Source organism: Arctopsyche grandis, chromosome 7 (genome assembly GCF_051622035.1).
Source record: "Arctopsyche grandis isolate Sample6627 chromosome 7, ASM5162203v2, whole genome shotgun sequence".
NCBI classification, from domain to species: Eukaryota; Metazoa; Arthropoda; class Insecta; order Trichoptera; family Hydropsychidae; genus Arctopsyche; species Arctopsyche grandis.
In genome coordinates this window covers 12217289-12239522 of record NC_135361.1, presented here as the reverse complement: position 1 = coordinate 12239522, position 22234 = coordinate 12217289, and the positions used below count along the sequence as shown (strand labels likewise).

The 22234-nt window shown below is 32.8% G+C and overlaps 1 protein-coding gene across 1 annotated transcript in view; it reads left to right on the top strand.

Annotated features, from left to right (window-relative positions):
- The window catches only part of LOC143914059 (uncharacterized), a 211921-nt gene extending 190048 nt beyond the window's left edge, over window positions 1-21873 (top strand). The window contains exons 10-12 of the mRNA XM_077434149.1: window positions 13924-14073; window positions 15319-16529; window positions 21243-21873. Of these exons, the coding sequence (XP_077290275.1) occupies window positions 13924-14073; window positions 15319-16529; window positions 21243-21873 (1992 nt within the window). The remainder of the gene's footprint in view (window positions 1-13923; window positions 14074-15318; window positions 16530-21242) is intronic.
- The last annotated feature ends 361 nt before the right edge of the window (window positions 21874-22234 follow it).

Here is a 22234-nt window from a genome sequence, read left to right as displayed (position 1 = left end):
TTTTTAAAATCAGTTTAATAGTTAATATTATAGTTGATCTAATATAAGAATACTAACTGAAAAGACATACAAATTTATCATGTAATTTTTTTTCATCAAATATAAATTCCACCAAACTGGGGTTCATTGCATTTAGCTTTTACTGAATCCTCTTTCATTCACTCGGAAATTGACTGTTTCATTTTATGCCGAATTTCCACCGTCATGGTGACTCCAGCCAGCACAGGTGGCGATGATTACGCATCGTCCTGACTGAAAGACGCTTCACTTCCGGCCTGGAAGGGGTTAATTGAGTTCAGCCGAGATTGTCTCAACCGGCGAAGGCTTTCAAGGGGTGCGTCTGGTTGATTTACGCCGTGGATCCGGATGAAGCACGGCCCCAGCCTGCAACGACGACTAATTTATTTTAAGGGTTGATGTTTGATTTAGTTGCGTGACGTCGGTCGGTGGGCCTAGGGAGTTTCAAAAGAGGGTGGGGGGAGGTGGGTGGGGAATTTCTTAGAACCCCACCGGCACTAATTTCGTGCGGAATTATAATGCCGTCATTAGTCAAGACATTAGTCGCGGATTAATTAAGTCGGTCTCAGGTGAGAGCGAGATCGTGCCTGTTTTTACGACTATCGCGTACGCAGTGTTGCCGTTTTAATGATGGATTTTATGCCAGCGTAAGTTACGTAACGGTGAAAAGTTTCTGACGTAGATCTAAGTCTATTCTTGAAGGCACATATTACTTTTAAAATAGCAGCAAAACCAAGACTATTTCTAGCATATAAATAGTAACGATAATAGTACCAATGGGACTAAGTAATGAAAAAAATACATAAAATTTAATATGAAGTGACATATAATTTTTTTTTATATATATTTTTAGGTAAAACTACGCCTACACATTTGTAAAGCATATTGGCGATAGTTGTAAAACGAAAATATATCACACTTGAAAAGCACTACAAACTTGACGGAATCTTCACATGACAATAATGCTTAGTTCATTGAATAGAATGAGAAATATGTTTTGTTATAATATAATATAGCATAGACGTGAAGAGGATTTTCTGAAATCGAAGTGAAAGACGCAGTAGTAGTTTTAGATTCACCAGCCTGCCAGCTCCGAATTTATATATTTTTTTAAGTTTATATTTTCTTCATAGTATAATATAATGGTGTATTAGTATGGTATACCTATATAATGTGATAAACGAATTTATACGTATGTAAAACTGCAACTGTGATATTTTGTGTCGTTCTATGTCTTAATTTTTCGCCCTAAAGTTCACCTTTACATAATAATGTACGTATGTACCATTTTGTATATTTGAAATATTTAGAGATTGTGTGGAAAACAACACAAATCAATTTCATTATATAAGAACAATAATTCCAAATGTGGGTCAAATGGTTCTCGGAAACATACGAATGCATTTTCAATACCCAAGCTAAAATACATATCAACGGATCGTTCGTCTGTTGAAATACATCCATTAAACAGCATGGATCAAGCCGATATTGCTTCGCAGAAAGGGTTAAATATGTAAATTCCAATCATAAACCACGTGCAGAACGGAAAATTAAAGCCAATTTTTTTCGCACACGGCGCAAAAAATGGTTTCACATTCGCACTCAATATTAACAACGTTCTAGGCGAAACGGTTTTAATATAGAGAGAACGCGCGCGCCTATTACACAACCCACCCCAAAAGCATTATTAAACTTCATTACGGAAATGAACCAGATATATTCGCAGACGAGGAAACTCGGTCTCGGAGGCATTTTTGCGCCGAATCTAATGCAAATATTTCACGGAACTTTCTCGCGTATGTTCGCGAGACCCCTCCATGTTGCGGAGCTTATCAGCGATAATAGCCCCCCATAAATAAAGAAAAGGGAACGTATTGTGGGACGATTTCACGTTGCCATAATTTCAACCCCACCACCCCCTTTTTCGCAGTAATGATAACTCCACCGGTGCATATTGCACCGACCCCTTTACGTATGCGCCGAGCCGAGCGAGTGCCGATTAAAGTCGACAAACAAAGCTCGTACGAATTCATGAATAAGTAAACAGCCGATAAACAATTTGCTAGCGTAGTTGAAAAAACAAACACTGCAATGTTTGTGTGAAATATTATGCAGCTGCACATGAAGCCGTAAATGCATTTGAGATAAGTTTTAGGCCAATGGATGAGTGAAAAGCTTTTCAATTATGTATGTAAATATAACGTCATGTAATGAATCATTTTCTTCCACATACATATGTATGTATAAACTTTACTTTTATAGTACAAAAAATTGTGATAAATTTAGCTTTGATATACATATCATATAAATTCAAAAGTGCTCTGTGAATTATTTGTCATTATTAAATTGAACCAATATTTCATTCATACGTAATTGTAAAAAAAATGTTGAGGTGAAAGTATTTAAATATCTAAAAGTTAGTAGTAAGAAAACACATGCCTTAGCGTATATTCTGTATATATTTTTTATAAATAATGTATTGATTTTCATTTACGAGTACATATATAAAAATTCAAAACTAATAATTATTCAGTAATAAAAAACTTTTCTTTTTGAAGAAATTAATAATTTTACTAATTTGATTTCAAAGTACAGCTTTTTACTTCAATACTAGTGTTCTGCCCGTTGTTTTCAACAGGTGGTTTCGAAAAGGAATTGATACACGAATTAAAAAAAACTTATTTGTATGTTATTTACATATAAATATAGTGTAAGGTAATTTATAGGCGCGCGCGCACGTAATATTAATCTTAATAATAAAATCGTGCATTACACGCTCACCAATCCAACCCGTTCGAAATGATGAAGTGCGTGTGTGTGTATTGTCACCCATCGCTCGGCCCGACGTCACATGACGCGCCACACTCACACCCCCCCCCACTTCACTTCCCCGCTACCACGCTTCTTACGGCAAGCGTTATCTCAGACATATATATGTATATATATATATATATATATATATATATATATATATATATATATATATATATATATATATATATATATATATATATATATATATATGTGTGATAATATTATTATCAACCCTCAGCAGAAATCAATGGTTAATTAAAATAAGTTAATTAAAAGTCATAATACTACAAATATACATTTCCAGTATGCTACCAGGAAAGGTTATAAATTTGACCAGATTTTTTTTCTGTAACAATCCATTTGTAGCCAAAAATTGTCTACCAAGACGACGTTTCTTAAAAAACTTTTATTAGCTCTGTTAGTTCAGTGACATTTCTGCCCGTTAAAAAATTGTGATTTGATTTTGAACCACTTCCACTTTTTATGTCGTTTTAGATATCTTACCGACACACAGAAGGTAATTTACTTTGAGGTAAGCTAATGTCTCTGACATGAAGCTGGAGGAGGTTAATCATTGACGAAATCATTTAAATTTGCATCGGAATCTTGTGTCAGGTCAGACCAATAACAGCCTACTATCTTTCTATACACGGCTTTGTACCGCCTCTTCGCAAGTCACAGTATAAATAGTTGATCTGTTATTACAGTTACTTTAGCCTCACTATGATCATATAGACTTGTAGTACAGGCTTTCATAATTTCTCTAATACATATTTATTTGAAAGATGTTGATTTATGTGCATTTCAAAAAATACATAAAATCAATATGTGCAAAAAATAAAATCAACACACACACACATGTATATTGTGTGTGCTTTTTTATATCACATTCATATATAATAGAATAGTAATTAGTACATATTTAATTTCATACAAACGTTATCCTTGAAAACATAATATATTATATGTACAACATATTTTTCGCAGAACAATGAAAGTTAAAAATAGCTCCCATTGAAGAGTTATAACAAAAGTGATGATATACGAGGCGCTTGTTCGCAGAACACATCCTTTGAACGCATGCGTAGTATAAATTTATTACTAAATTGCGTTAGGAATATCGTCAAAGCTTCAAATCGAATTGTCGTCACACAATGGAACATCACGACGGCGTCGATTCTCAGAAATATGTATGGTTATTTAGTACATAGAAACACACGTAACACTCTCTCCTTTTCGGTAACATTTACAAAAGAATGCGCACCCGAAATGAGGTTAACGAGTACATATCAAAGGCCTGCCCCACCTCATTTTCGAAATTCCATCAATTGTCGATACAGAAATATTCTATACGCATTCTTCAAAGGGAACATTGACGAGTACAGCATTTGTAATTTGGGAAATCGTACGACTTCAAAGAAAATTCACCACGCACGCGTAACGGTAATTTTGTTTTCGCACGTAATTTACTCGGCAAAAAATATAGCAAAACATAAAAAAAATAAACAAAATTTGACTCAAAGACTCATTAATTGACAGGTTGTAATGCAAACTTTCCACCTCCAACTGAATTATCGTTGCTGTCGATTCGTACACAAGTATTCAAAAGTTTGCAAATATACATTACGTACATACATATTTAGTTAAATGTACAAAGTACGTATGCGTGCATTCGTTTTGGTACTATTAATTAATCATAGAAATAAATGACAGTTTTATACGTCAAAAGGTGATTAATCACACTGTAATGACAGTACATATACCACCACATACACCATTGCTCTAATCTTTCAATGCTATTTTTATTATAATGTATTGAAATTTAAACTGATATAATGATTGTCATATGCCATTATAATAATACGAATGACGTAATTCAAATAAAATTATTGGAAAATGCAGATATATAATCACTCTAATTTATATATATATATATATATATATATATATATATATATATATATATATATATATATATATATATATATATATATATATATATATACATATGTAATATGTAGTCCGATTCTGAATTTATATCGTACGTAATCGACTAACGTATGATCAACAACTGTAAACATGTATATTTATGTATATTATTATGAAGACCAAACTTTTGAATATACAAAGTAAGCCAAATATTACTAATTTTCGTGTTTGCGATGGTAATTGCTTAATTAGAGAGATTTTCTTTTCATGTTTCTCAAATGAATAAAGTAAACACAACATACTCTTAATTTATGCTCAATGGGTGGCTAAATATTTTCTTGGAAATGTATTGTAGGAAATAACAAAAATTAGTATTAAGTATACATATGTATATAAATCATCAGTACATTTGAGTAAACAACTTGCTCGTCATATCAACCCCAATAGGTCAAAAATGGCGTTTAAATTTTATTAATATTTATGGACTGATTTAAAAGCCAAATTCTTCAAAATTTGATTTGTAACTTGCTTAAAATATTCAGACTGCAATGAATGCAAATAAAATTATCTCGTAAGAAAAGTAAATATTCATATATTTTTATGTACATCATATCAATAAATACGAACGAACAAAGTAATAAGCGTACATCAAATTTAGCTAATCTCTTTCAAAGTACTGTCTTTGGCTAGCGATGTACTTGTCCCAATTTTGATTCCATAATTGGAAGCATTTCTAGAAGGCTTCTTTCGGAAGGGCCTGCTCAAAGGGTATCAAAACGTTTTACTCTTGGCAGTTTTTATTTTTGGGAAGAGCCACATGGTGCTAATTTAATAAACCGAAAATGGGATTTTTCCTCTTAAAAAAGTCAAAATGTTGTGACTACACGATTTTTTCCACACCCTTGAACGTATCAAGCTGAAAATTTATATTTGTATTATTTATGTACTAAGTTAGAGTTGATGAGGTATTGGTCAAAATTGGTATACCGGAAGTAGTAATTGTAAACCGATATTTCATTATTTTATTTTGACCTTTTAAATTATTTTCAATTTATTGATATTAAATGTGTACAATATTTATAGTGATTAAAAGTAATAAAATAAATTTGAACAAAATCTAACAACCGGAAGTAGAACTTTTGTCTTGAATAAGTTTCCCTATATTTACGCTCAATTTGTATCGAAAATGCTCTCATAGCCGGTATGTGTGAACGTGGATGTATATTTAATTATCAAATTTTGTTTTGTAACCTTCTTATACTCCTTAAATACATAGATAAAGTCGTGGGTTGGTCACATCCGAATTTTTTTTTAATAACCACAATACCGTATTTGGCCGGGACTTGAACACACAACTTATTTACTGCTTTGCAATAGCTCTACCAATGCACTTAACCAAATCATTACTCACAGATCTGTACATTACATATGAATCTTATAAGTCAAAATTGCCAAGAATTCAAACAGGGGTTGAAATCTACATAGAGCTTTCAATACATAAGCAAACAATCAATATTTGGATACTATTAAATCAATTCGAATTTATATCCAAGTCTGTTGATACAAAGTGTAGATATACAATGTATTGACTATAAATTGTCCATAAAATCAACTGTAGAGTTCAGACCGAAAGCTCGTTCATCCATCGAAGCAATTCCAACATCTCGCTCAACATAATGAAATAAGCAATTTTCATTACTAGCACACAAGGTGAGGTAGAAAAGCTCGCGCCAGTGGCGGCGCACATGCGGCGCGCGTGCAATTTAATTAATCACCATTTCGGCTTATTAAACGCAGCGTCGTGTATCACTTTCGGTTTATCCACGACGCCGTTGCCAGATTCGACGACGGTTTTCCGAGCTTTCCCAGCTTTTCTCGACCCCCCGCCTCCCCATACCAGCAGTCTAGACCTCCTTTCCCACACCGTTTCGAGAGCGTGTAGTGGCGTCAGAGTTAATTTGCCTAATATTTTGCTCGGCGTTGATTAAACGTAGGCGCGAAGCAAGCCCAGCCCAACTTAATTTGTTGATTTATTTGGGCCGGTTCGGCTCACAGAGTTGAGCAATAATTGTTTTCATACGGTAGGCAAATGAATTGTTTTGCGCCACCGCCACCGTCATCCACTCTACGGCGGCGTTTTCTTTGAATTTTGTGATTTATCTAATGACGTGCGCTCGAGTATATCTTCATCAATTCCATTTTCAACTATTGAGTAAAGACCCTTTAAAATTTTCAAAATAATATTCTATTGAATCTATGAATGGGATGTTTCTACGAAATTATTACTTGAGTTCCAACATACAGGTGTTTATATGTTATTTTTTGGTGCATATGAACCAAATCGTATTACATAAATTGAAAATTTTGAAAAAAGTATTATATCCTTTAGCTATTTCAAAATTTTTGAGCCGTTATAAGTCCAGTTTTCTTCATTTCAAGAAATAGCTCGCAAAATATTGAATATAATGTTTTGCGTTTATATAAAAATATTTAAAATAAACGGCCCGCAAGACATATTTTCTGTTTTTATTACATACTCCTTTACGTTTCACTTACGATTACAATTCAGGAAAAAGTTTGCCTCCTATCCGATCGTTTTCATACTTTGCCATATTGCTCATTTTGGTCATCAATATAAGTGAATGGTGCAAAAATATCGTGTAAGACGCGTTTGTAATCTGCCCGGCGAGATAGTCGGTGACAGGTGGTTTATCCACCGTTTGTTTATTAATTTTAAACATAGATGGCGATAGTAAAATAAAATTATTGTTTTTATTCAAAATAATAATTTTATATACAAATTATAGAAGGGGTATGTTTTTGAAAAACTTTTTTTCCAAGATTCTGGACATATCTTTATTTTATATATTTATATTTTTTAATTAAGTATTTCCTGCAGTGCTGCTGGTCAGACTTGGATATTTATGATCCCAGTCAATCATTTTTAATCAAATTGGAGCAACCATTCTACCTACTATTTGAATATGATTTCAAATTTATAATACATATATAAATTTATATATTTTATTTCATTGTTACAAATCTCTTTTTATTTTATTTTATTTTATTTCATTGTTACACACTCGCCATTAAAGATTTGCTCCCATGCGACGGGTGTACGTTAACGAAATCCAGAATACATAAACAATCAGAAATCAGAAATACAGTAATACATACATATAAAATCAGAATATATAGCATATAACAATTAATCAGAAATAATAACATCTATGGATTATTTTTTGATTTTTTTTGTGTACAATTTTTATACATATAATAAATACGAAATTATAGAGATGTCTATAGAGATATCTATAGATTTCAGATTACTGTGTATAATTATTACAAATCATACACAGGCAGATTTTGTGACAACAGGATTAGATCTAATACCAATTTTCAGGAACCGTTTCAGCAATGATCAGATAAAATTGGCAAACTCTGATAGAGAAACGATCGATTTGGAGTCACAAAACCCCCAAATCTAACTAGCAGATGGCGAGGACTCGAACCTTTGACCTCAGTGGTGCTAAATATATACGCTACCACTAAGCCAAACTGCTGGATAAGTACAAGTTTAAAATATATCTTATAATACAATCATTTTAATATATATTTTTTCCAATTCATACATTTCAATAAGAAACTGTTGTATTTGTCATTTTTTAATTGACACCTACTAATATATAATATATATCATCATGGCTGTATTTAAAAATAATCATACTTTGGTTATAAATAATTTCTAAATCGTAGCATATCAAACTGTAAAATTCTAAGATTATAATTTTTCAGTGTATAAATTCAATAAAATGATTCATATAAATTATTACATAGATTAAGTTATGATTGAAAAAATGAAAGCTTCATATTTAAAACAGAAAACAATGAACAGTATATGGTCTTAAGGAGATTGCATCTTACAAAATAAATTTTAAATAATTTTAATTTATTATTTTATATATGTATATATAATATTATACCTCAATATATTTATATATACATATATACATATATATAAATATATATATATATATATATATATATATATATATATATATATATATATACTTTCATAAACTCGAACAATATTACAATTTCAAATGTTCGTCGCGGTGCCAAATTAAATATTTCGTTATAATGATTCGGCAACAATGCAATGATTTAAAATTCTTTTGAATTGGGCGCAATTTCGGCAAATTCGTGTCGGATCGGATTTAATTTTGGGACGTCGAAATATCATCCCGCCGTTTTAATTTGTGTTTTCATTACGAATTTACGAATTTGCGTGGACTCTCGTTATTTTTAATCCCTTTCGTCCGCATTAAACGAGCTCATTATAATTTCACGCAAACGACACAAAAGCCGTCTGATTTCACAGATCCCGAAAGATTCTCGGATCGAATCGGTCGACTATTTATCGGTTCGGTTGCGGTTTAAAATAATTCTCTTTATGTTGGAAATGTAACGGTATGATTGATGTGCGTGCGGAACTATGCCGAAATGAAATAGCGCGGCTTGCGAAGAGTCAGGGGCGTGCGCCCTTCAGAGACAAAAGGGGAGCAGATGCCGCCCCCTCATCCTTGCCATTTTCGCCTTGACGGACGAGATTAACAGTGTACAAGTGCTGAGCCTGCTGTAACCAATCTTACGCCATTTGCATAATACGGCTCTTATTGTATAATATCCTTTTTTTTTTGGCCTCGTCATTTTCACACTGGGGAAAAACTGTGAGTTTTTCCGAAGTGAAATATTGTCATTGAATATGGCATGGAAATATGTCATAGTTACATTGATAAAGCATTATACAAATTGAAATCTCTATACCATATTTTATTTTTATTTTACATTATATATACCAGGAAGGCCTAACAGGTAGACACCAATGCACCTTCCAATCACAATTATTTACAAACATTGCAGCATTTTTATTACATAGATCGCTGTATTTCGGGAGGCTGCAGAAAATGAAATTAACAATTATTTTATTAATGAATTAATCCATAGAGACATCTATGGATTTAGACTTGTACATAAGTTTTTATATATTGTACATAAATCAAATTCAGATATTTTTGACATAGCAGGTAGGATGATTTTTCCAATTTTATGGAATAACCCTTTCAACAATTAAATCAGATAAATTGGTACACTCTGATAAGAAACGATCGACTTGGAGTCACAAATATCCAAATCTGACCAGCAATATTACAGATTAGCACGGGATCGATCCCGGTAACCTCTTGGAGCTAAACATAAACGCAACCACCGAGCCATACTGCTGGCTATTTATTCAAGACAGAACATTATTCTTCGATACTTACATACATAGAAAGTGTTAAGGTTCAGACACACTTCAAAGTGGTACTTGGCACTTGTTTTTTACTTTATCTATGTACGTAGTAACAATAGATGAAGTTTTGTGATCATACCAAAATTCGAACTCGAGATTTTGACTGATTCGAACTCAGAATCGATCACTGATCACGCTTTCATGATCTAGAAAAAATGTGTGTGTGTCTGTGTGGTTTGGAGATTTTTTGAACACCGTTAGTCCTATCGAACTGAAACTTAGTATCGGTTACTGAAATTCTTATCGATACGACGCATTTTTTTTTTAATTTGACCGCAAATGGTACTTCCCCTTTTGGTGTCCTCTTTTTTCTAAGTTTTTGAATTCAATTATCTCCCAAACCACTAATTAAATCGGACTGAAAATTTTGTATATGTAATAGAAATTATAAATTTTATACCCCAATATTTTTTTTAATATTTTTTTCTAAACCGGAAGTAATACTTTTAATCTAGAGAATCGAGGTTTTTTATCTTTGTTTCAAAAAACTTTTGTTTTATTTAAATGAAATTTCATATCTAGAAATTTAAGCTTAATACCAAGTTACGTATAAAATTTGGTAAGCATCCGTCCACCGGAAGTGTCAGTTTACTCTTGTTCGATTTTTCTTCCACTATTTTTTTGAAGACTTTAAAGATGCGTGCTCTTCACGAAAAATTAAAATACTATTATTTTATCAATGTAATGAAAATAAAAAAAATCACTAAATTTTATAAACCGCAAGTGGGATTTTTTCGACTAAAGATTAAAAATGTTGTGACCACGATTCGGTTGAACACCCCTGAACGTATCAAGCTGAAAATTTATAGTTGTATTTTTTATGTACTTACTTAGAGCTGATAAGATTTTGGTCAGAATTTGTCAGCCTGAAGTAGATTTTTTTCTAAGAGTATATTTCATTATTTTATTTTGACCTTTTAAATTATTTTTATTTTCTTGGTATTTAATGTGTATAATAAATATAGTAATTTTAAGTAATGAGAAAATCCAACAACCGGAAGTAGAACTTTTTTATTATTTAAGTTTCCCTGCATTTGCGCTCAATTTGCATCAAAAATTCTCTCATAACCGGTATGTATGAACGTGTATGTACGTTTAATTATCGAATTTTGTTTTGTGACCTTATATTCCTTAAATACATAGATAAAGTCACGGGTTGGTCACATCCGAATTTTATATTATTAAAACGCTAGTACGCCTAATTTATACAGTAGCAACCCTTGGCAAAAATCACCTCCTGGAAGGTTTGATATTATTTTATCCCTGTATTGACATAAGTTTGACAGCAATCGAAACGGTGATTCCCATATTTGAAGAAATATAGAATAAAAACTTGTCAAAATAATAATATCATACGACATAAAGCACATCCCATGCCACACTTCTTACCATTAATTCACATTCTTACCAGTATGTTAGTACCATTAATGTCCTATTAAATATGTATGATATCCGCCATTTTTCAATATAAAATTTCAATATACATAAAATATGTATACACAATGCTTTTTATTTCACATTTTCAAATTACAATTGTGGTATTTATTTTGTTAATCAAAACATATGTATAGATGACTAAAATAAAGTTATCTTAGTTATCCTACTAAAATCATGTAGACGATGTAATAGACAATATTGCCCTGGGGGGAAGGGTTTAGAAACACAACGACACCGGGTATGTAAAATTCGCGTTCGCAAGTTCGCCTAGAAAATTGAACGAAATAAACAGAGTGGTGCTAAACAAAATTAATTATAGCAGATTTAAGGTGCACGGGAGCTCGCTGTCGTTGTTCGCCCTCCATCCCCGTAAAGAGAAAACTGAGGGTTAATTGATTGCCGCATGAAAGTTTAACACTTTGAAATATGGAAGGCTCCTTCACTCTCTAACACCCATCCCCATCCCAGTTCTCTCACCCGGCTAAAAAGAGAGCCTGAGAGCGAGGGAGAGTGAGGTTCAAACGAGATTTTACCATTGTTGTATTGCCCTCGCTTTATCGGCTCCGATCCCCTGAAATATTAGCCTTCAATACTATTCATCCAGGGTAAAAAAACAACAAAAATAAGTACATATGTATGTAAAAAACTACACGATATTTCATTTTAATTCAATTTATTAAAGGTATATTGAATTTATTTTACATATTCAATTTTATATTTTTTCATTCAATGTTTTTCCGATTATTTTTTCTAAAATTAAAAAAATAACATTTCAAATGTATGTTAGTGATAATTCATATTTAAAGGATCATTCGATCATTATTTACTTACAACCCTATGAAAATATAATAAAATATAAATCTAAGGAATGTAAAATTATTGATGGATGAAATTTGAAAAATGTGTGAAATCAAATGGATGAGTTTTTTTAAATAAACGAAGCTTAAATTTCTACTACGTGCGACAAAGTTCCAGATTTTTTTCACTGCCATATGAAATATGCCACATGCATATTTTTCACTTAGCAATGTGAAAAAAATCCCATGCGAGATTTTTTATTGCAAAATTACCCCATTTATATGATAAAGTGAATTAAAAAAATTAAAGATTTATTTAAATTTATAAAAACCTTCGAAAATCAGTAAAAATCATGATCTTTTCAAATTCGATGGGCAGTGCAATTATTTTTTTACAATTTTTATCTTATTTTTTACGGATTTCTTACAATACAGAACGTCTTTTCCAACCAAATCTGTTTTCAAATTCTAAAATTTGTTGTGTTCGATGTACATATATGTATGTCGTCGGTGTAATGACAGAAACCTTTAAGTAAAAAATCCTTGTTTTGAGAAAATCGATTTTTTTGAAAATCAAGAAGTTTAAGGCTCTCTATTTTTTGAGCTAAATCATTATTCATGTTTTGAATTCAAGAAAAAACTAAATCAATAACAAATTCTAAACAGATTCAAAACATCCAATTTTTGACTTAACGTTTTCTGTCAGTATACCGACGATTTGTACATTATATTATACATATGTTCGTCAAAAATAAATAATAAAATCATTGTACGATAAATAAAGAGAACCTTAATATTTATTTTGAATTAAAAATATTATTAATGTATGGAATTTTATTATCCACACTAATATATGTACATATGATTCAAATATGCACTTTATTTGCTTCACCTGAAAGCTGGCTTGTATTCTCGATATGATATGTCAAATATTGTTTGTATAAAGTGGTTAAAACTTGACTGCTAATTGGAATCGCTATTGGTCTATATATTTATATATACGTGCATCTGCATATCTATTTACTTAATTGAATAATTTAAATCCATTAAAAGCGGTGCATTTGCACTGCGAGTGCAAATAGGAAAACGGTGTTGCAGCAATCATGATTAATAGGCTCGTACATCATTTATAAACTAAAAACGCTGCTAAAGCTTCTAACAGGGGGGCATCAAAAGGGTTAAGATACGCGAAATTGATTCACTGAAGACGCACTGTGCCGTTGCAGAAAAGCATATTTACACCGGGCGCGTATTGATTAATGAGACGGTTAGGCGAGCGAACAACCCGAAATTCATTAGCTTTTATTGCTTGCGTTGTTAATTAAAACGTAAAAAGGGTGGATGGTGGAGGTCGAAAACGCACCGGGGTGGACTCAAAAGATGTCTATGATAAATTGAATTCAATGACGCGAAAAATTTGCTTTCGCCAGTAATTTCTGCGATGACGTTTTCAATTTGGCCCCAGGAGTATTTTCGAATAGGGACCGGACGATGCGGAGTGCACTGCTTCTTTCGTTTAAAAACCTATTGAAACAAATCTTGATTGATGTTTTCTTTCTTTTTGTGCTATTTCAGAATAACGCCAGCCTGTTGGGGGAGTTTTGCAAAGAGGAAGTGCCCAAATTGTGCGATCATTCTCTGCTAAGCAACAGCACTCGATCTACCAGACCGTGCTCCCTGCAGGAAAGCTACGTCACTACTGGACCTGAAATGACAATAGAACAGGTAATGTGCATACATATATTATTTTTAAATTAATTTAAAATTTACAATTATCATAATCATCACCATCATTATTTTCAAACATTTGTCATCCACTGCCGGATTAAGGCCTCTCTAACACGCTTTCCATTCGTCCCTGTTTTGGGAAACTCTCATCCATCTTATTCCAAACATTTTTCAATCCATCTCCCATTGCATCCTTATACATTCTCTCGGGTAATATTCGTGCACTTCCTTCGACCATTCTTCTAGCTACATGACCCACCCATTTCAATTTATTTACTATCTCCATTATATATAATATACATATATCAACTATTTTGTCATATTTCTCACCCACGTATTATTTTTATATAAATTCTATCATATATAAAACAACGCCCCATTCAATTTATTTTGGTAATTTCACCATCCATTTTTTAAGTAAGTTTTTTTTTTAAATAATCTCATATTGCAATATTTGTTATTTAATAATAAATAAAATGAATCCAATTTAAAGTCTCGCCTTTATTTGAAATTATTTTTATTTATTTTTCATTATATATGTATAAAAATACTGACTCAATCTATAATTCACATCCAATATTAAATATTTTTTCATCTATATTACAATTTGTTCTGTGGTAATTTATTTACACTGTACGAATAAATTTAACTATTTATTTATTTAAGTAAGATATAGCAGTATTATTTCAACCACATTTAAAATGTAAAATTTGAATGTATTATATCATATTACAACGATAACTCTCATAAATTTATCTATCAACAAAAGCAATATTTTTCCTCATCTTACAGAAGAAAAGTTATAGAAAGGAATTCAAAAACTATTTTTAAAATTTTTGATTCATTGGCTTTTAAAAATATCATACATATGTAGTTCACGTTTGATGCTACTGGTGCGCTTTGCTTTGCGCGGAGTACACTATACATATGTATAGTGTACTCTGCGTATAGTGTATAGTGTACATATGTACATATATATGTACATATGTATTTAATTTTGCTTTACCTATATGTTTTTAGTAATAATATATGAAGTTTAACAAATTTGACTTAAATCTAGATAGTTCTAATTAAGTAATCAAATTCATACTCTCAGTTCTATACACTTACAATTGAAGTATAACAATTTTATGATGTATTTTCATCACATTCAATTTAATTAATATTGATTGAATTTGTTATATTTATATATTTTGAAAATCAAGCACTTAAAATTCAAGCACTTAATTTTTGAATTTACAGATGCTGCGACAGGGCTCAGCACTGTATCCAGTATCGTTTTTGATCCGCTACGAATTCGTAGACATTAGCCAACAAGGACAACCAATACGCAGATCGCACAGTCTCTGTGATCGCGTCTTCAGATCTACCCCCGGATCGCAAAGCTCCTCGGGAAGATTCCAGTCGCCGAGGAGCATCTTCTTTTATGGCAGGGGCGGCTCTCAAAACATGAGCTGTGTACTCAGATTCGAAGCCGGCATCGGCGAACGGATCAGACTCACATTCACTAAAACGGCTTTCGGAAACAAGGAGTGCTACTCCCACAAGGACACGAGAACGGGCCGCTGGAAATGCGACCGTTTATACTCGAGGACTTACAGGACTACAACGCCATCGAATTCAGGTTTCGCCGAATTGAGAATCACAGAATACCCCTGGCCTAGCATCGCACTGCCCAGAGACTGCATATGCTCAAACATGACCGAATCAATAACGATCCACACCTTAACGTCTCCAGTAGTTGAAGTCAACCTAACCATAACTATGATGAATATAACAGAAGATTTTAACGATTTCGGATTCGAAGGAGAGTATCAATTCATACCGGCAAATTCACTCGAAGATAATATATGCGCTAATAATTGGGTAGATAGGCGGTTGAAAGGATTCAGCGGAGAGATTTCGTTGAAGAATCCTAATGATGATACGCCTGTTTCAGAGATCATATCAGATACTAATATAGTGTCTGAAAGTGTGCGCTCTGACGATCCTGCTATCGATAATTGTATACACCAGCCGTGGATGATCGAGCCGATGAATCCTAATATAAATTATATATATTTGAAGATTAAAGGATTTGAAGTTAATCAGATATCGTCGACGATTTGTCCCACCTCTAATAGGATATTCGTGTATTACGCCCTCGAGACGCAGAGTCCTAAGGAGATTTGTCCCGAGCCGAGCGTTGGATATGACAAGTCCAACTTCGACGTGCAGACTGTGGAGTTGTTTTCCAAAGGTTGGAAGTTGAGAGGGGACCAATCCGACTCGGAGTTGATATTGGAGCCGAACTCGAGGAGTTTTGTGGTCGAATTTGTGCAGAGGGAAGCTGGAAAGTACGCGGTGAAGTGGATCGAGGTGTCTAAGAGACCTGCCGTCGAAGCTTTCAGCTCTTCGTCTTTCGTGTCGTCGGCTACTTCCGGTCCCGGTACTGTGGTCGACTGTCCCTACAGGTTGGTGTTTTGCTCTCCTCTCTCCTCAGGATCTCTGGCTTCTCCTTCAGCTTGTTAGACGTTTGCTTACACGTCGCATTAGCATTAGTCGTCTTCTCGTTGAATATGCACGCCGGCGTATGACGGGATTAACGCCGTGGCAATGGGAAACTGGGGCGCGCACGACTTACGTTTCACATTTGCATATACAATTACGCATATTCATTTGCAAATATTGTCTTCATTAGGTGAACGTCTGTGTGCAAATTGACAAAAAAAAACGCGGTTAACAGTCGAAATTTTTATACACGGTCACGATCAGTACCTTTGTAGCTATTTACATAGATGCCAAGTCAATATAATCGATGCGATTTAAATAGTATAAATCAAACATTGTTTTCTATAATTAAGTTTTAAAAACTTCTATATTCATTTCGTTTTATTTAAACTGAAATTAATTAAAAAAACGTTTCGTTTAAAAGTCTTTTAAAAATTAAAGAGCTAAAGACCCTATACATATATGTAGATTACATATTTTAATAATAAGATAGACCTATTTGATCTAAAATAGTAATATTTTTCTATTATTTTATCTCTTGAATATTTTTAGTTTAATAAAAAACAATCCGAAAAAATCAATTGATAATAAAACAACAGCAAATTGCTTCTGATACTATATATTACTATTTTTTTTAACTTTCCTTGAGATAACGTATAAAAAAATCTCATAATCTTACAATTATCAAAATATTACTATGGTTAGTTGTTTCTACTAGGAAAAATTATGTACATATATGTATCCTAACGAAATTTATTTTTGAATTCAACATGTGCACATACATATTATATAATTTTATTAAAAAATATTGTCTATACAAACCATCTATTGTAATTGTTTCGAATACAAATTATAATTATCATTCGTTTTTGTAGTTTTTTCAGGGTTTTTATTAAAATTTTAATAATAATAATTAAGAACAATTTAAATTGCTGTCAAATTATTTATTTGATTTCCTTTTTTACTTAAAAAAGGAAATCATTTCCATAAATATGAAAGATTAATCCATATTTCTTTTAATAATATTACAAAAACAATTGCATCTTTCTCTTTTGACTGTTTTTTTCAATTGATAATTGAGCCGTGGTAGAAGTCCAATTTTCAGATCCAAAAAATTATTTTTAACTTAATTCACAAATTTTTATTACTTATTTTAATTCGATATGTCCAGAATCTTGTAAAAGCAGAATAAACGATTACAGACCACCAGTATTTTTAAATATTGTGAAAGAGGAAAAGTGGCCGCCAATTTCAAATATAACGGCTCAATTTATTGATTTATTAAAGCTAACACATATAAATTATATACAAAGCTAATACATATGATAAAATATGTTGGGTGGCTTACTATTTAAAAATTTTAGTCGTGGTAAATTTGTAATCAGATTTGGTTCTTTCAACACTGTATCTCAAGATTTTCTTCATAAACATTAGTATTAAATTTTCCTCGGAAAAAAATCGTGATCTTAGCCGTTAGGGAGACTGAAACGACCCTCATATAATACATGTGTCGAACGACCTTCGATGTATTTCACCGGTGAAATAACATTAATGAAAAACATATCCCCGGCACACAAAAGCGGAACAGCTCGCTTGTACCACCCGCTCCCATATAAGAGGTCTCCTCCACGCTTCCGGCGTATTTTCTTTTCCTTTCTTATGTTTCCTCCACTCAACATCGTATCTTTTTATTTCTATCCCGTCGAACTCATTCCTAAGCCCGACCGACCCCCCCAAACCCACCTCCCGCCCCCAAAACACATACGCGCGGACGATGCCCATTTGTATGCCCGGGTCAATTTTGATCACCGGAAGGGAAATAAAAGCCCCATTCAGAGCAGATGCCCTGACGGAGATTTGAATCAATTCCATGTATCGATGGTCGGGAGGAAGAGGGAACGAGGCGCAGCGAGGAGGGTAGGGGGTGGAAAAGTGAACGGAGAGGGCCGTTTCCTTATTCCCTTACAACGTAAACGTATCGTTTTACCATAAAGTATATTTTGACTGCACCTGCGGTCGGTATCGAATTTCGCTTCGATATTTTAATACGCCTAATTCGACGCATAAATTTCCTGGTCGTATTTTCCCCTGAATTTCCGGTCGAAACTGCCGTAATTTAAAAACGTAAACCGGAAAGGACGATATGATGCGGTCGAAGTTTTGTTTGCGAGCGCAACTTTATTCTTATATTTATATTTTATTGTTTCTGTTGTACAAATGTCTCGGTCCGATACGACTGGAGACGTAAAATTCTCGAAATATAGTCAGCTCACTGTTACGTGTGTGTGTTTGCGAATTTAAAGAAAATTTTATCGCGAAAATTTAGTGTGCGCAATTCGCTTTGGGCAATAAAAATTTATGAATTTCAATCAAGTTTTTAGTGGAAAAACACAAATTTATGTTTAAAATTATCGCAAATACAAAATTAATGACACTTCAACTTAACGATTGAAAACATGCACTGTTTTATATATTGAACGATTTCAAATTACCGAATTTGATTCCAAAAATTGTATATAATACAAATATTTATTACTACAATTTTTATTTGATTTCATCAACGTATTTACAACTTCTTCCATATAAAACTTTTTAGTCTTTATCAATAAAAAGTAAGATCTTTATATTAATACAGAATGAACGAAATAAAGAACATAAAAATAAATATTTACGCACTACTTAGCGTTAGCAAATTTCTTCTATTAAAATAATGAAATAAGTCGTATAAAAATCAATGAGATAAAATCGGGATATTTAATAAATATTTCAATAAACATATGTATGTATGTACATATAGCACTTTACTAAGTAGCTAATTTCAAATAATAATAAATCCAACGATTGATTTTTCTAATTTAATGCCTCGAAAATAATAATCAAAAATTTCAAATGATTTGATGCATATTTTTTTCAAGAAATTCTATAGACTTATCTATAATTTATATAGATAATATATGTAGACGCATTGTTTAGACTTAAGAACATTATGGTTTAAGATAAAATATTTCTTAATTATTTCAATTCTTTGTAAGAGCTTTTTGTCACCATCCTTACCGAGTAGTTGAGAAATTTAATATTCCTCGAGTGCTGTGTATACAGCAAACTAATAACTTTAATATTATTTTAAAACGACAAAACTCTCGCTCGTGTAACTTTGAGAGATTCGGAATAGCGAGTTTTTTGCCCGACGTTGAAAGTCGGTTCGCCGAGAGTGTCTAGAAATCGTTTCTCCGATATAAAATTTTACTCCGCCATTTATTACGGGTTCTTAGCATCCACTCATGGGGGGGTAGGTTTTTGCCACCGTTAGCCATGAAGCAATCAAGTTTTATTTCTCGGAGACCATCCGGCGTCCCACATCAATTAATTTCGCGTTTTCTCGGAGTTTTCTCCTGACTTTGGCTCAGATTTTCCGATATTGAACATCCTCCTCCTCCCCTGCCAATCGCCACCCCTCTATTCCCCAGTACTCACTCTCGGACTGGTAATCTTCACCATCACTTCACTGCGGATAAACCTTGCTAAAATCAAATCCTCACTTACCCCACTATTTTACACTCGTATATAAATTATCGAATTGGTATTATATACACGACCATATAAATATTTATTCCCATCATCGTTTTATAGACAATACCTACACAAGAATATATAAACATATATTTTAAAGGTTACTTTTCATCATTACTATACGCACAGCTTTATCTATCTATTTAATATTTTTCAACAAAGAAGAAGAAAAGCCAAAATAAAGGCGATGTACATATTTTAAACATTATAATGATTCAAACTATATATGTACATACATATATATAGTTTGAATCATTATACATACATATATGTATATATAATATATATATATATATATATATATATATATATATATATATATATATATATATATATATATATATATATATACATATATGTAAATACTAAATTTCTTCCCAATACAATTTCCAAAAAAAAATATTCATAACATCGTAATCATAACTTTCAGTTAAGGTCGAATATTCTCAATGCAGTATTAAATAAAGACACTGTGGTATACGTTTATTAAAATTAAATGAAATTAAAATATTAAACTGTATAATCTGAATACAAAATGACTATTCATCTATTATTTTTAATCGATCATTAACGTAATAGTCTGCAAAACTTCAGAGAAGTTTAATTTTAAAATTCCAAATAAGAATTTAAAAGTTTATATTTTTCAAATTAATAAAGCAAACGAAGCACGTAGCACCTATATAGTTACATATTTTAATACAATATTACATTATTTTATTTTCAGCTTGTCGAAAAACAAAATCTCAGTGCTTTATCTTTTGTTTAAGTCCAAGTAAAAAAAGAAAGTAAAGCTTTTTACTTCCGAATATATTTTATATTACACAATATATGTATAATAATATCATTATGGAAGAGAAGAGTGATGGCAATTAGAGTTGTCAGCCTACAGCGGAAATACGACATTTTATTTTACATTTGCAAAAATGTCGCGCCGGCCCATTAACTTGATGAGTTTATTTCAGAGAGCGGGTCCGCGCGTCCTATTTCCCTTTTCCTTGTATTTTTTTTTTCTTTTTTTTTTTGTTCATCCGCAACGCGCTAGTGGCACGTACCCTTACAAACGGATGTTTCATATTTCTGACCTGAATTATTTTTTTCCCTTACAGATGCCCCGAGCTGAACGCGTGCATATCTTCAACTGTATGGTGCGACGGATCGCGAGACTGTCCCTCAGGATTCGACGAAGAGGACACAAACTGCGCCTTCCAATTCGGCATACCCACTCTATACATCATGATAGGAGGCGGAGTGATCCTGGTTTTCCTGATACCGATACTGTTCGCCGTGTGCATTCGATCGTGCCAACGCAAATGCAAGGAGAAAAAGAAGATAAAAGCCCAACTGGAGGCGAACTCGAGCTCGAACAATCACCTCCACGTCAATCACATGCAAACGAACGGTCGCTATCAAATCCCAGCTGGAGATACTTACGTGCCCACTGAACCGAACTATGCCACCACTCAGAAATACGCGACTATCGACAAGTATATGGGATCCAAGTACTCCTCATCTAGGTACGGGTTGAACGATGCAAGGTTCAACACAACCGATACGAGATACGATCCTCATACTGATGAGAGGTATCTGAAGGACGCTGATCTGAGGTACGGTGGTACCTTGGGAAGGTACGGTAATCATCCTAATAACACTGCAGGTTCCAGATATGGAGGTTCTAAAGGCGTGTACGCACCTTCGACAGAGGATATGTTCATCGAAGGCAAAGACAGCTTTTGTTGACAAGAGCTTGAGCTGGTGGAAACCACTGTCTAGCCGCGGCCGATTATCACTGTATTTCGATAAGTGTATCTCCCCCATTATCTCTATCTAATATCTCTCTCGTTTTACGTATATGTGTGTGGGTGTAATATTGTTCAACGTTCTTCCTTTACGTACGTGGTTTCCGCACCTATGCAAAAATGACTGTTGTATAAAAAAAATCGACTGAATTTTTATATATGTATAATAAACGTGCGCAGTGGAACTGTCGACTATTTGTAACTATCTCTGAATTAATAATTAGGAAATAAATAACTTTAAAAAATGATATTGATTAGCGTACGTTACATATAAAAATTTTATATAAATAATAGTTACATCG